General features: G+C 40.7%; 1 protein-coding gene across 1 annotated transcript in view; it reads right to left on the reverse strand.

Annotated features, from left to right (window-relative positions):
* The window catches only part of LOC109965597 (zinc finger protein 385D), an 80,717-nt gene that overhangs the window by 62,517 nt on the left and 3,397 nt on the right, over positions 1-14,803 (reverse strand). Inside the window, 1 exon segment of the mRNA XM_020609746.1 lies at positions 6,275-6,417. Within this exon segment, the coding sequence (XP_020465402.1) occupies positions 6,275-6,417 (143 nt within the window).

Below are 14,803 nucleotides of genomic sequence, written 5' to 3' on the forward strand. Positions count from 1 at the left end.
TCCTAACAAGCACACAGGAACTGAGGAGTTTATTAACACAATATATAGATGTAGTCTATATCCAAAAATTACAAAACCAAGTAGAGTAACAACCCAGCATGCAACACTAATAGATAATATACTTACCAATGTTATTGACAGCAAAATGACAAGTGGATTACTTATAAATGATATTAGTGATCATCTACCAGTATTTGTGGTTTATGAGGGCCAATATAGAAAAGAGAGGCCAAAAACAAATCTTTTTTTATAGGAGGGTGATGAATGAAAATGCTGTAAGGAGGCTAAAAGTGGATTTTATGGGGCAAAACTGGGAATCAGTTTACAGAGAGGAAAGCTTAGATAAAGCATATGAGCAGCTGTACACTGCTGGTTTTCTCCACACATACCACTTAGAATTAAGGCCAAAAAGTTTTATCTTGGTCTCATCAGACCAGAGAATCTTATTTCTCACCATCTTGGAGTCCTTCAGGTGTTTTTTTTAGCAAACTCCATGTGGGCTTTCATGTGTCTTGCACTGAGGAGAGGCTTCCGTCGGGCCAGAGTGCTCAGGACCTCAGACTGGGCCGAAGGTTCACCTTCCAACAAGACAATGACCCTAAGCACGCAGCTAAAATAACGAAGGAGTGGCTTCACAACAACTCCGTGACTGTTCTTGAATGGCCCAGCCAGAGCCCTGACTTAAACCCAATTGAGCATCTCTGGAGAGACCTGAAAATGGCTGTCCACCAACGTTTACCATCCAACCTGACAGCACTGGAGAGGATCTGCAAGGAGGAATGGCAGAGGATCCCCAAATGCAGGTGTGAACTTGTTGCATCATTCCCAAAAAGACTCATGGCTGTATTAGCTCAAAAGGGTGCTTCTACTAAATACTGAGCAAAGGGTCTGAATACTTATGACCATGTGATATTTCAGTTTTTCTTTTTTAATAAATCTGCAAAAATGTCAAAAATTCTGTGTTTTTCTGTCAATATGGGGTGCTGTGTGTACATTAATGAGGAAAAAAATGAACTTAAATGATTTTAGCATATAGCTGCAATATAACAAAGAGTGAAAAATTTAAGGGGGTCTGAATACTTTCCGTACCCACTGTATATAAGCTTTATCATTCTATCATACCAGTGTAATTTCATAGCCAGGCAGACAGATGAGATAATTAAGTTTAGATAAATATGTTAGATGGCTCAATGGATACAGTGGCAGCACTTCAAAGAGTCACACTTCTCCACCGCGCAGCTACCCTGCGCCCCCATGGGGAAGGCAGCGCCCTTCAGCTCTCCTCATAAAACCGAACATGCTGTTCACTTTTCAAAGTCGCTCCCTCACCATTCCTCCATGTGGATGCAGAGAGGAGCCTAAGAGCTGCTTGTGAATTGCATTTCATATCATACAGGGACTGCACCAGATAAATAACCATAGACGGCTACACAGGATTTTGAATGATTAGTCAACAATCTATTAAACACGGTTCAGACTATGCCACAATTGTGGAAACATTAAACACAAGTGTGCTACAGTTTAGAGGATGATTTCTTTGTAAACACTGTTTTACAGGGATCTTTCACACAGCTACTGTCATAAACCTTTATTTATATTGACTTTGTGAGACACATAAAACAGCCCATCTATTTCAGCAGCAACCAGTTTGCAACAATAAGCTGAAACCAAAACCTTTTCTATATATACACAAACCCAACTCAGAAAAAGTTGGGACGGTAAAGCATTTACCACAGTGGAGGAGGCCTACAGAAGTGGGGACAAGATTCTGTACAGCCAGGCCAGGAACACACTGACAAGGGAGATCAGAGCAGCAAAGACGAGCTACTCTGAAAAGCGGAGGAACCAGTTTTCAGCCAACGACCCTTCGTTTGTGTGGAGAAGCCTGAAAAACATCACTGTCTACAGCTTCCTTTTGGCATAGTACAGTTTTAAGTGGCATTTATGGATGTAACTACATGCTGTAGTGCTTGACACAGGTGAGCCAAAGTAATCCTGATCCTATATTGCTTATAGAAGAGTGACGATTCTTGATGCAGTGTCATCTGAGGGATTGGAGGCTGTAGTGCTTGACACAGGTGAGCCAAAGTAATCCTGATCCTATATTGCTTATAGAAGAGTGACGATTCTTGATGCAGTGTCATCTGAGGGATTGGAGACCACGGTCATCCAGCTTAGGCTTGTGCCCTTTACACACTGAAATCCCTCCAGATTCCTTGAATCTTTTAATGATGTTCTGCACCGTAGAGGGTGACATATCCAAATATGCATATGTTGGCAAACTGGCGGCCCTCAGCCCATCTTTGCTCCTAAAGGGCTTGGCTTTTCCTGGATGCCAAATCATGATTGCAATCACCTGCGAATATTACCTGTTTAAAATAAAATCATTCCATTGTTTTGCCTCATTACTGGCCATGAAATGCAGCCATGCCAACTTTTTCTGATTTGGGTTTGCATCTTATTTCTGATGTGTGACACCCAAAAACAAAAAACATGTAATTGAGATCAACTCTATTGTCAGATCAGCTGCCAAGCTTATTACAAACAGGGACAGTCTTCTTCTTCTCCTCCCTGCTCTGAACTTCAGCACCTTGTTTTTCTGGAAGCTCTTATTGAACTGGAGCCTTTTACCTCCGGCGTGTCTATGCACATGTACTTACATGCATGACATCCTTTGTTTTCCATCTTGAAGCCACATTTTTCTGTGACATTTCCTTTTATTAAGGCACCAAACTTGTAGAAAAAAAAGGATAGACAGAGAGCAAACACCCTTTCTCTCCCTGCGGCTAAGGACTTCCTAATGTCATCCAGCCCAGAACAAGACCGTGCAAAGCCTCAGCAGCAGACTCTGGTATTAGTCCCACTTGACGCAGGTGTGGACACGTGTTCACTAGTTTCTGTGGTCTTTTGTACTACATATGAAAAATACATCCAGTGATATGAATGCTTCTAGGATGAAGTGTGCTGTTACTGCCACACTGCACTAATAAAAGAAGTGTCATCATCATCAATACGATCGTTTAGCATTTTTTAAATAAGGAAGTATAAATGTTTATTGAAGCTAGGAGGCATGCAAGCAAATCTGACCTCATCTCAGCAGACACAAATGTGTATTTTCAGTGGGAGTACAGATGGAAAAAGGCTTTAGCTGATCTGTAAATCACTCAGTAGAACAGCTGTTTGGTTTCTTCAGACAATTATGATCAGATCCGAGTCCTCTAATAAACTGCCTGAGTGAAGCCATATTGTCTGCTGAGATAGAAAGTCATTTTTACATACTGTAAGATCATTTTTTAGTTTTTTTTACCTTTATTCTTTTCCTGCTGTCCTTTGCACTCTCCTTTTTAGCTGCTTCCTCAAATCTGTCCTTCTTCCTGTACCCCTCCTCTTATTTCCTTCTTTCCTCATTTCTTTTGCTCTTCTACTGATCTGAACGCAAAACAATCTCTTCGAAATACAAGAGTTTTCACTTTCTTTGCCCAGAGTACTTTTACTTAAGATACTTAAACATAAATACACTCACTCAAGTAATGTTTTCTAATCCAGGACTTGACATTTTAGCTTCTCCAGTGCTCCTGCTATGAGTTGTAGAGCATCTATTCCCACCCGGCACACCACCCACTGTGTGACACACGAAGAAACTCAATCAGACCCAGAAGCTGGCAAACAGGGTTTTTTGCTGCACCCTCAAAACCAAACTTACACTTATTTTGAAAGAGCTGCACAAGGACCTGTGTAGGCAGCACAGCAGAATGTAGGACAGTAACTCTTTTAAAAAGCTTCTGGTATCAACTCCTGCTTTTACAAATCCACCGTGTTCTGCTGTTGATTAGGAACTTTGAGGAAAGTTTGAGAGAATAAGCCACAAAAAGGGAAACAGAGAGAGGCTGAAAGAACAGGGAAGGGAGAAGAGCGAGAATAGTGTGTGTCAGTTCAACAAAGAGCGAGAGGTGATTATTTTGTGTTAATCTAGTATCAGCCTTCCACGATTTGGAGGCGTTCCAGTGTATTACTCATCATCTGCAGCCAAGTCTATTAAATACAGATTAGATGGGGTGAGAAAAAGGACATGGTATTCCTGAACATTGTCATGAAACTCTCCTCCCAGGAATATTCTGTATTCCCACTGGTTGTCTGGGCTTTTCTCCGTGATGTCCCTGCTTTCCTCCCCTTCGGTATCCAGCTGTTCCCCATATTTCACCCTCTCTGTCAAGCTGATTTTAAATTGAGCTATATCTGTATTTCAAAAGAAGACACTGGAAATATAAAACTTTTAGGCTTTTGTATGTCAGGGGTTTTTTCCCTAGGAGTCATCACATTTTTTTTGATGACCTCGCTGATTGGAGCCGCGTGAGGCCTCATATTTCCTTATAATTACTTTCTACTTCCAGAAAGAAAATCATTAGATCCATAGGACTGTACACGAGTCCTGGTATAGTAAGTGCACATCGGGTGAGTGCTCCATTTAAAAGGTAGCGCCTCACTGGTTGCAAATCCAATAAGGTCTGTCTAGCCACACGCTATCGTTACATTTCAGAAAGCTGTTTACTGGAGAAATGGGCAATTAAAGAGTTTGTTTCTGAAATGTGACACCACTGTGAATGAGCTCTAAAGGAATTATTTCAAATTTTACTGCAAAAAGCGATGGAGCTTTTTCTAAATCAAAACACCAATAGATAGTAAAATAAAACGTATCAACAGTGAACAGCCAAAGAAAGATCAAGGAGTTCATTTGATGGGGGCATCCACATTTGCTTTATTTAACACTGATTTGTTTTTCTAATTATGTTGTGATGGGAAACATAATTGAAGTCTGGATTATGTTCACAGGTAATTATTTTGTAGAGTGTGAGAAGCTCTATGTTTTTGTACCACACACACAAGTTGTAGGAAGGCTGGTGAGTGTCCAAACCCCTGAACTGAAACCCTCCTGTGTTTAGGTTTAGGCAACGGGAGCAATTTGGTTAAAGTTAGGAAACAATCATGGTTTGAGGGAAATGTAAACACATTATGACCTGAAAAGGATCTTCCCCCAACCTTAACCAAGTGCTGTCAGTACTGAAGCCTAACCATAACATGTCTAAGAGCTCACAGGATAATTGTCTTTAGTTAATATGCCAGTTACTTGTTCGATTAATCGACCGATCATACGGTTTGTAAACATTTCAGGAAATACTGTGAGATGTTTATAACAATTTTCAAAAAAGGCCAAAGACATCTTCAAATGTCATGTTTTGTCTAATATGACTAACAATCTAAAACCCAAAGATAATTAGTTTAATATCACAAAGTATAATGCAAAAACATAGCTGTAACTAGGAAATGTTTGGGGGGTTTTACTTGAAAAGTTAGTTAAACAATTAAAAGATTATCAAAAAAGTTCATTAACATAGCAGTACAATGAAAATATTAATAAGCGAATCACTTCACTGTGAACATTAAAGGGCAAGGCCATTTTCTATATTAACAGTATTTTAAACATTCCCTGTACAGAGACTAGAACCAATAATTATTCATCTCTACTCATTGTCGTCTGTCAGTCCTATTTGTCTGTGCCATAGACCTTCGTTGTTGTTCAAAAATGATTAAAAACACCTCATTGAGACAGATAGTTACACTGAGTGACATGTTTCCTCATTGCAACACAAGACAACATTTTCACGGTTACCTATTTCCCTGTTTCAGTCAAAAAAAAGAAACAAATGTAAATGCTAACAAGAGCATGAGTGGCCAAAGTCCTCAAAGGGAAAAACCCTGCCCTTGGTTTATAAGTTTTGGTCTTAGTCTAAAGACAGAGCATCAATGCTTGTCTGTGTTTTTGCACTACTGAAAGAAACTATATGGCATCACTACAATAGAAATGAAATACACTGAAATGCTTGCACAATTTACATCTTTAAACGAATACCGAAACACATAATTCTCCCACAGAATTATCAACACCATTACACTTTCAAACCGTTGTATTAAAGCTTTAAAATGCCAGTTAAGAGAGCAAGCATTTTATAAAAGACATAAACTCCACCAAATGAAGCTGAGAATAGTCGGGCCTCCTAAAAGCTGCTTATTGTAATTTTGAGGCACTGATAAACAAAGAAATCTACAAATACACAGATCAGATGTAGAGAGGTAGCATTCTGAAGGTGAGGAACACCACCTTGGAAACACAAACTGAGGCATATCTCCAACGGAACAACCTTAGCATGGGTCAAACAGCATCAGAAAGCCAGTGGGCAGATCATACGGCCCACAAGGAGATAAGGATGAGACTCACCGTATTAAATCCTGGGAAGAGGCTGACTGCTGAGGCTGTATCCAATGGAAAGGGGAGAAACTGCTTCAGGCCCAGTGAGGTCTGGACGGCAGGCAGAGTGGGGCGCACCAGGGCAGGCATGAGGCCATTTTGACATGTGCTACCTGTAGGAGGGAGTGCAGGCAGCATGTTAGACTGCAGACAGCAACAGAGGCAGACGCCTGAGCCTACGTCTGCCAGTCAGTTCCAAGTGAACCTTCAGTGAGTGTTCAGCCTGCATTACCCACAGTGTGCATGTGTACTGTGTAACATCTTATTTGCGTAAGTATTTAGCGCCTGTGCCACCAAGGCAGGAATTCATTACTTTAGTTCTGTGAAAAGCTGATTTGATTTAAATTAATTCAAGGAGAAAAAAATAATCTATTTCTGGAAGTTTGTAAAGACTGTAGATTGTAACTCTTCTGACAGCGTGGAAATCCCCAAAATCTCCTCATGACTTCATTTTCTACATGGAGTTTTGGGGATTTCCAGGTTTTCACACCCAGTGTTTTATGATCTCAACTCACTGTCCACCATAAAACTCTTCGTAAAAGCTGAAAATATCTAGGAGTTGAAAGCTCCAAAAAAAGTGAGCGGACCTTGAGATCTTTATTTTGTGACACTTATGGATCCTGAGTGCATGAATGAACTTCCAAGATCAAATGATGAAGGAACTTTTATCCTTTCATTGCAATTGCTGTATCATTTGATTACAAATGACACCACCACCTTATAATTTCCACTTTGGGGGATTTTTCTGCTTTCATACTCATATCCAAGTTTTTTTGGAACTTTCATCTGAGCTGATGAAGGCCATGGGACATGGTCAAGAACAAATTTCCATAGTAAATGGCCATTCATTTTATTGCAGTTTAGATTACAAAAGCCAATATTTTCTAACAAGGTTTCAATATTTTCTCTCTCATTTGTTGAGGATTTACATGATTCACGTTTAATCAAAATTTGTCACAAAACAGTAAAAACTCAATGTCCACTTACAGGCTTTTTCATCTCATCTAATGAAGACAACCACCACGGTTAAAAGAACTGCCGTTAATTGGTTCATTCACTGCTGCAGGTTTGTGAACTCTCTGAATTAAATGTCTTCCTACAACCACAACCACAAGACCCAAACTATGTACTGAGAACAAGTTGTACATGCAGATGACCACTGAGTGAAGCTGTGGTGATGTTTATCTCTCCAAAACAGATGTTCCCATTTTGAAATTACCACCACAAAGAGCTAAGATGGAATGATTGCAGCACACACACTGTGTCCTATGAGATAACTCAATGGCAAGAGAGGCCTGGGCTACACATCCATAGGAAAAATGAGGGTAAATACTTCTTTTGTTGTCATGTTAGCGGGCAACACCAGCAGAGTGCTTTATAAACCAACAACTGGAAGCAGTACAGTGCTGATGAAATCAGCAAGATCAAAGAGAAGAAAGGAAGAGAAAACCATGACAGCCTTACAAAACATTAGGAATTAAACAAGCCATTTCACAAAAGCTGTAATGAGAACCAGAGGGATGATTTTTTTTTAAATCGCAGCAGTGAAATTCTGAGCCATCATGGCTCTAAAGCCGTGGCACATACAGCAACAAGCCACTGTCCTGAGACAAATAAAAACAAGGTTTGCCACATTTCATCCTCTAGGCAGCAGTAAGGGGTAAATAAAAAGCAAACGTCATAAAGATAAGAAGGGAAGAGGGGAAAACCACAGACTGCCCCCCAACTCTGTATTCTCCCCCTAGTCGCCGGAGCGCTGCCATCTGTTGGAAAAAGAACACATGCCGTCTTTCATGTGGAGGCACGTCCTGGTCCCAGCTTTAACAAAGCATGTCCTTCTGTAGGGATCATTCAGCCATGCCATCTCTCGACATGCTGGCTTGACGTCAGCCTGCAGGCATGCCTCACCTCACGCCCAGCCAAACCCAGCATTCACTGCTCCAAAGTGCACAGTCCCAAACAGCCTGCTCACACACAGCAGGACAGATGTGTGGGGTTAGTCTGGAGTGAGATGAAGAGTGACAAACTGAAATATGAATTTGTTTGGTGGGGTTGTGGTTGGTTTGCTGATTGATGGAAGATAAAATCAGACATGTCACCATGGCTCAAGCCTTCGAGTTTTCTACTCTGTAACTTCAGATGATTAGTTCCCCCACTGAACAAGAAACCACAAAGTTTTAGTGCTGCAACTGGTCCTATTGAAGCTAATATCAACTATATGCAACGTGATGTACAACACTGCATCTTAGTTAATAACTGATCATGTTTAGTTTAAAAAATTTAATCTGTAAAGAACATAGTAACTATCAAATATAGCGATCAACATTATGACCACTGACAGGAGAAGTGAATAGCTGATTATCTTGTTACAGTGGCACCTGTCAGGTGGGGTATATTAGACAGCAAGTGAACATTCAGTCCTCGAAGTTGATGTGTTGGAAGCAGGAAAAATGGGTAAGTGTAAGGATCTGAGTGACTTTGACAAGGGCCAAGCTGTGATGGCTGACAACTGGCTCAGAGTATCTCCCACACTGCACTGTGGGTGTTCTTGGTCTGCAGTGGTTAGTACCTACCTACAGTGGTCTAAGGAAGGACAAACAGAGAACCTGCGACAGGGTCATGGATGCTCAACTACTTTATTTACTGTTGTAATGAAGTAGAAGTATATAGTACAGTAAAAAAATCAAGTACAGTGGAAATAAAGAATAAGTAAGTAACTGTATTTAGTTTCTTTCCACCACTGGACACAGTGTCTGCTGTCAGATCCAGCTCTTCAACCTTACTTTATAACTAAGTGAAGATTCACTCATATAACAGTTTAAGTTTCACTGGAATTTAGCACAGAAAACCCAAGATAACCTACTTTGGCCCGGTGGTGCCTTACAATGTCAATGCCAACATACTGGTGTTTGGGAGGTTTGTTTACAATGTTAGTGTGTTAGCATGCTAACATTTGCTAGTACGCAATAAACTCAAAGTACAGCCGTGGCTCCAGGAAATGTCAGTTTTTCACATAGTTTATATAAAACAAAGCACTGGACAACATAAAATCCTGACTTGATGTTGGTGCTATATAGAGAGTGTGGACACATGAATATCTCCACCTAACTTCATGACAAACCAGCCACCAGTTGTTGAGACGTTACAGTCCAAAGCACACATTTCAACCTCAAGGTGGTGCTACAGAAAAAGTCAGGAGATCACCAAAGTTAAGAATTCATCCTCTGGGGACCATGATTCTCGGTACCGAGTGTCAGTCCATCAAAGAGTTGCTGACATATTCCAGCTTGGAATAAACAGGAGGACGATGGACATTGCCATATACAGAGCCATGCTCCTAGCATAGCTACAAATTTAGATTTGTAAAGCAATTAGCTACTATAGTTAAATGGAAAGTACCACAAATTTGTAGTTACAGTAAGTATAGTGTTTGTGTATGCAGTATATATATGTATACTTTCCCTTGCTGAACATTAAGCCTGCTGCTTATTGGCTTTAACCTCTTTCTAAACCCTGCACAGTTGGAGATGTAAAAAGGCTTATTGATTTTCTTCTGTCCTCTCTTATGAAATGTAAAGCAGCAATTGCAATCTAACCAGCACAAACACAACAGCACATTCCAGGTGCAGCAGGGGGGTAGTGTTTCAACTACCGTAAGCCTGTTCATCTGTTCACCACCAACTAAGGTATACATTGTTTGGCAGAGCAGGAAAACAAGCCACTGGCTGCAAAACTGAACTTTAACCTTGACCCCTGAACACCATGCTAAAGCCAAAATACTCCAGCAGCAAGACAGAAAATCCACCCACCACAGGTTTTGGCCAAAATGCACAGATGACGTCCAGGATTATCACTTTGTTAGAAGTGTCAATATTTGGCTTGAGTTTGACTAAAAAACAGCTAATATTTGACTTCTGTCGACAGATTCTACATTCTGACTGCTGGCAGCGTGCAGGTCCCAGGTGGGCTGAGTCTCTTAAGCTGACACTGTCATCTACTTTTCATTACAAGCTGCTCAAGAGAGTCACTCGGCACTGAAAGGTCAGCAGGTGACAGTCATTAAAATAACTACTAGAAGACTGTGGGAGCAGCCTGGGTGAGGCAGAATAAAACTGTGGAAAAATAATTTATTGTTTTGTCCTCAGCCTGGTCTTGTGTTTCATTTTTTTTTTTATTTCCTGAGATGAAAAAAGAAGAAGCTTTATTTATTGTTATTGTGACACGTACAATGAAATTATGTTTGAAGCCAAGGGCCCTGGGCCGCGGCGTGCATATGCGCCGCCATCACAGGCAACTTGAGGGTTCAGTGTCTTGCCCAAGGACACTTCAACATGTGGACTGCAGGCACCTAGATTCAAACCTTCAGCCTTCCGGTTGGGAGACGGCTGCTCTACCCACCTCACCACTGTCACCTCACTGAAACAAGTCAAAGCCAAGCAAACTTCCAAAAAGTCACTGGCCCCTGGTGGTGGCTGGGCAGGCTCAAACCTGTATAATGTTCATCCTACAACTGTTATTATGCCAAGTTATGTTAAGTTTTGACACTTTTTCAGGTGAGGAAATAACCGTCTAGTTTTCAAATATGCAGTCATTCTATCTAGGTAATGCCAATTACAAATTTGCTCTGACGTTTTTGGAGATGTGATGACCCGCTAATGTGCCAGATAACTAGCTCTACTTAGTAAGCAGCAGTAGCCATTGTGCTCATATTATCACATTTAGTAACCTATGGGCTACGTGATAAGATGTACGATGTAGTGGTTCACAAGATGGCAAGATGGCTACGTAGTAGTGACCAGTCGGTAGTCTGCAGTGTTTACGCCTCACCATTTAGTATCACCTCACCGCGCCTGGAACCTCAATAAAGGTGCTATCAAAAATAGTACTGGGTACTATCCCCAACATTTTAGATGAAAAAACAAATAAGGCGAATAGAGTCAAGTCAAGGCTTTACCAGGCGGTGGAAAAAAGGCTTCTGACTGTGTTTATCAACCTCTCACCAACAGGCAGCTGGTGGTGCAAATTGAAATAGTCTGAAAGTGCTTGTACGATACTGGCCAAATGTCAGACAACTAGCAACTAGAGTGGACACCAAAACAGAGCTAGGAAGTGAGTGAATATTGCATTTTAATGCATAATAATGTTAATGTTGCCCTGTCTTTGCTGGAGGCATAAACAGTTTGCTAACACATTAACCATATCAGCTTCATAAGGCCGCAATATGTTAAATGTGTGATTTTCTGCTTGGGTTTGGAGTTCTTCCTGATTAAAACTGATTAATGCAGCTTTAAAGACCTTAAATGCCAGTGGATATTATGCTGCAGGGATGCCTATTTTTAAACAATTTATTAATCACACTTAATCAAATTAGCACAAAACAGTTGACACATTGAACTAGGGGCTTTTAGAGGCTTTCTTGCTTGCTTTGCTCAGACACGTAATGATGTAGAACTGAGATGTGATCCCGCTTGTGGAAACATTTGAAACACATCAGAATTGATGGAAGTTTGAACACACTGGCCTTTGTTTAACCATTCTCTTTGAGGCTGTGTTTAATGATGCAGCACATACAGTATGAGATGTTAAGAGCAGCTCATTGGACAAGATGTGTTTACGGCTACTCTGCCAGACTCTGACTGTCCTCTGCATTGCCCTTCCTGAAAGATTCACTTATTTGGACTCAAGCACTTTTACTCGTGCAGCAGTATGTCTGGAGAGGGAGAGAGTAAAAATGATGTCTGGAGGACGCCGACTGGCATTAATAATTAATCATCTTGTGCTCCTCTCCTCCACCTTCCTCCCCTTCTTAGTGTCCTGAACCTGGCTGCTGCTGCTGCTGCTTCGATAAGATCTGTCCAAAGAGGCTGAGAGTCAACGCAGCCTCAGAATAAAAAGATTGCTCCTGCACAGTCATTTCCTTCAGCAAATATAAATCCAATTATCAGATAAATCAAAATTTCACTAGAAGCCATTTGTATGCAGATGATGTTCCAGATGTGATTAACACCTTTGTGTTTTCATAGAGTTCAGTGATTTTCTTCCATGACCCATAACATGCTCTGAGATCAACACTTCCCTTAAAGTGAGGAGGATAACATCATTTCCCCCCGATTAAAATGAACAAAGCGAGTATAAAGGCCAGATTTAAAACATTCTTATATTTTTGAAAGCCACACTTTCACTGCTTTTCCAATTAACCTTTACAGGATAAGTTCTGTATGCTTGTGAAATTTCATCAATCTCAGCAGTGTGTGGCACACAGCATTTATTTGGCTCCAAGCTAAATAACACACGCTGCCTCCATCTCCTTCAAATTAGCATACTGTAGTTCTCACTGCTGTCATGAACACAGCTCACTAATAAACACAGCTGTCTCTGAATCGGTTCCAACAATCACTTGCGATGCGCTCTGTAATCTGAGGTTAACCAAAGAGATGTTCATGTGCTGCTAAACACAGACCGCAAAGCCAGCCACACCGGAGACATTTCCTCTGGGTCTTTGACTCAACAAAACTAATGCAGCACACATTCAGATCTATTAGCATGCATGTTTAGTTTTTGTTTTGCTGTCTGGTTTCGGTATGTGTGGACAGCTTTTTTTTTGCTAGGAAGTGAGTGAATATTGCATTTTAATGCATAATAATGTTAATGTTGCCCTGTCTTTGCTGGAGGCATAAACAGTTTGCTAACACATTAACCATATCAGCTTCATAAGGCCGCAATATGTTAAATGTGTGATTTTCTGCTTGGGTTTGGAGTTCTTCCTGATTAAAACTGATTAATGCAGCTTTAAAGACCTTAAATGCCAGTGGATATTATGCTGCAGGGATGCCTATTTTTAAACAATTTATTAATCACACTTAATCAAATTAGCACAAAACAGTTGACACACATTGAACTAGGGGCTTTTAGAGGCTTTCTTGCTTGCTTTGCTCAGACACGTAATGATGTAGAACTGAGATGTGATCCCGCTTGTGGAAACATTTGAAACACATCAGAATTGATGGAAGTTTGAACACACTGGCCTTTGTTTAACCATTCTCTTTGAGGCTGTGTTTAATGATGCAGCACATACAGTATGAGATGTTAAGAGCAGCTCATTGGACAAGATGTGTTTACGGCTACTCTGCCAGACTCTGACTGTCCTCTGCATTGCCCTTCCTGAAAGATTCACTTATTTGGACTCAAGCACTTTTACTCGTGCAGCAGTATGTCTGGAGAGGGAGAGAGTAAAAATGATGTCTGGAGGACGCCGACTGGCATTAATAATTAATCATCTTGTGCTCCTCTCCTCCACCTTCCTCCCCTTCTTAGTGTCCTGAACCTGGCTGCTGCTGCTGCTGCTTCGATAAGATCTGTCCAAAGAGGCTGAGAGTCAACGCAGCCTCAGAATAAAAAGATTGCTCCTGCACAGTCATTTCCTTCAGCAAATATAAATCCAATTATCAGATAAATCAAAATTTCACTAGAAGCCATTTGTATGCAGATGATGTTCCAGATGTGATTAACACCTTTGTGTTTTCATAGAGTTCAGTGATTTTCTTCCATGACCCATAACATGCTCTGAGATCAACACTTCCCTTAAAGTGAGGAGGATAACATCATTTCCCCCCGATTAAAATGAACAAAGCGAGTATAAAGGCCAGATTTAAAACATTCTTATATTTTTGAAAGCCACACTTTCACTGCTTTTCCAATTAACCTTTACAGGATAAGTTCTGTATGCTTGTGAAATTTCATCAATCTCAGCAGTGTGTGGCACACAGCATTTATTTGGCTCCAAGCTAAATAACACACGCTGCCTCCATCTCCTTCAAATTAGCATACTGTAGTTCTCACTGCTGTCATGAACACAGCTCACTAATAAACACAGCTGTCTCTGAATCGGTTCCAACAATCACTTGCGATGCGCTCTGTAATCTGAGGTTAACCAAAGAGATGTTCATGTGCTGCTAAACACAGACCGCAAAGCCAGCCACACCGGAGACATTTCCTCTGGGTCTTTGACTCAACAAAACTAATGCAGCACACATTCAGATCTATTAGCATGCATGTTTAGTTTTTGTTTTGCTGTCTGGTTTCGGTATGTGTGGACAGCTTTTTTTTTGTATCTTGTTTCAAAGAGGTGAGGAGTCTCGCAGGCTTTTCTCGTAATATTTTACCTGATATAAAACACTTCAGCAGAAAGCATGTTCCAAATCAATAGCAGCAATGCAGAGCTCATGAACAGTGTTATTAATCTTTTAAAAAATAGTATGTATTGCCTCTGTGCACTGCAATTGTACACTCGGTTGTAAATGCTACAACGATGTACATCGTTTTATATAGGAGGGTGACGAATGAACATGCTGTAAGGAGGCTAAAAGAGGATTTTATGGGGCAAAACTGGGAATCAGTTTACAGAGAGGAAGACTTAGATAAAGCATATGAGCAATTTTTAAATATATTTAAGAAAGTATATGACAGGAACTGTCCTCGTAAGCAGTATAAAAACAAAAG

The sequence above is a fragment of the Monopterus albus genome, unplaced genomic scaffold, assembly GCF_001952655.1.
Source record: "Monopterus albus unplaced genomic scaffold, M_albus_1.0 scaffold101.1, whole genome shotgun sequence".
Lineage (NCBI taxonomy): Eukaryota > Metazoa > Chordata > Actinopteri > Synbranchiformes > Synbranchidae > Monopterus > Monopterus albus.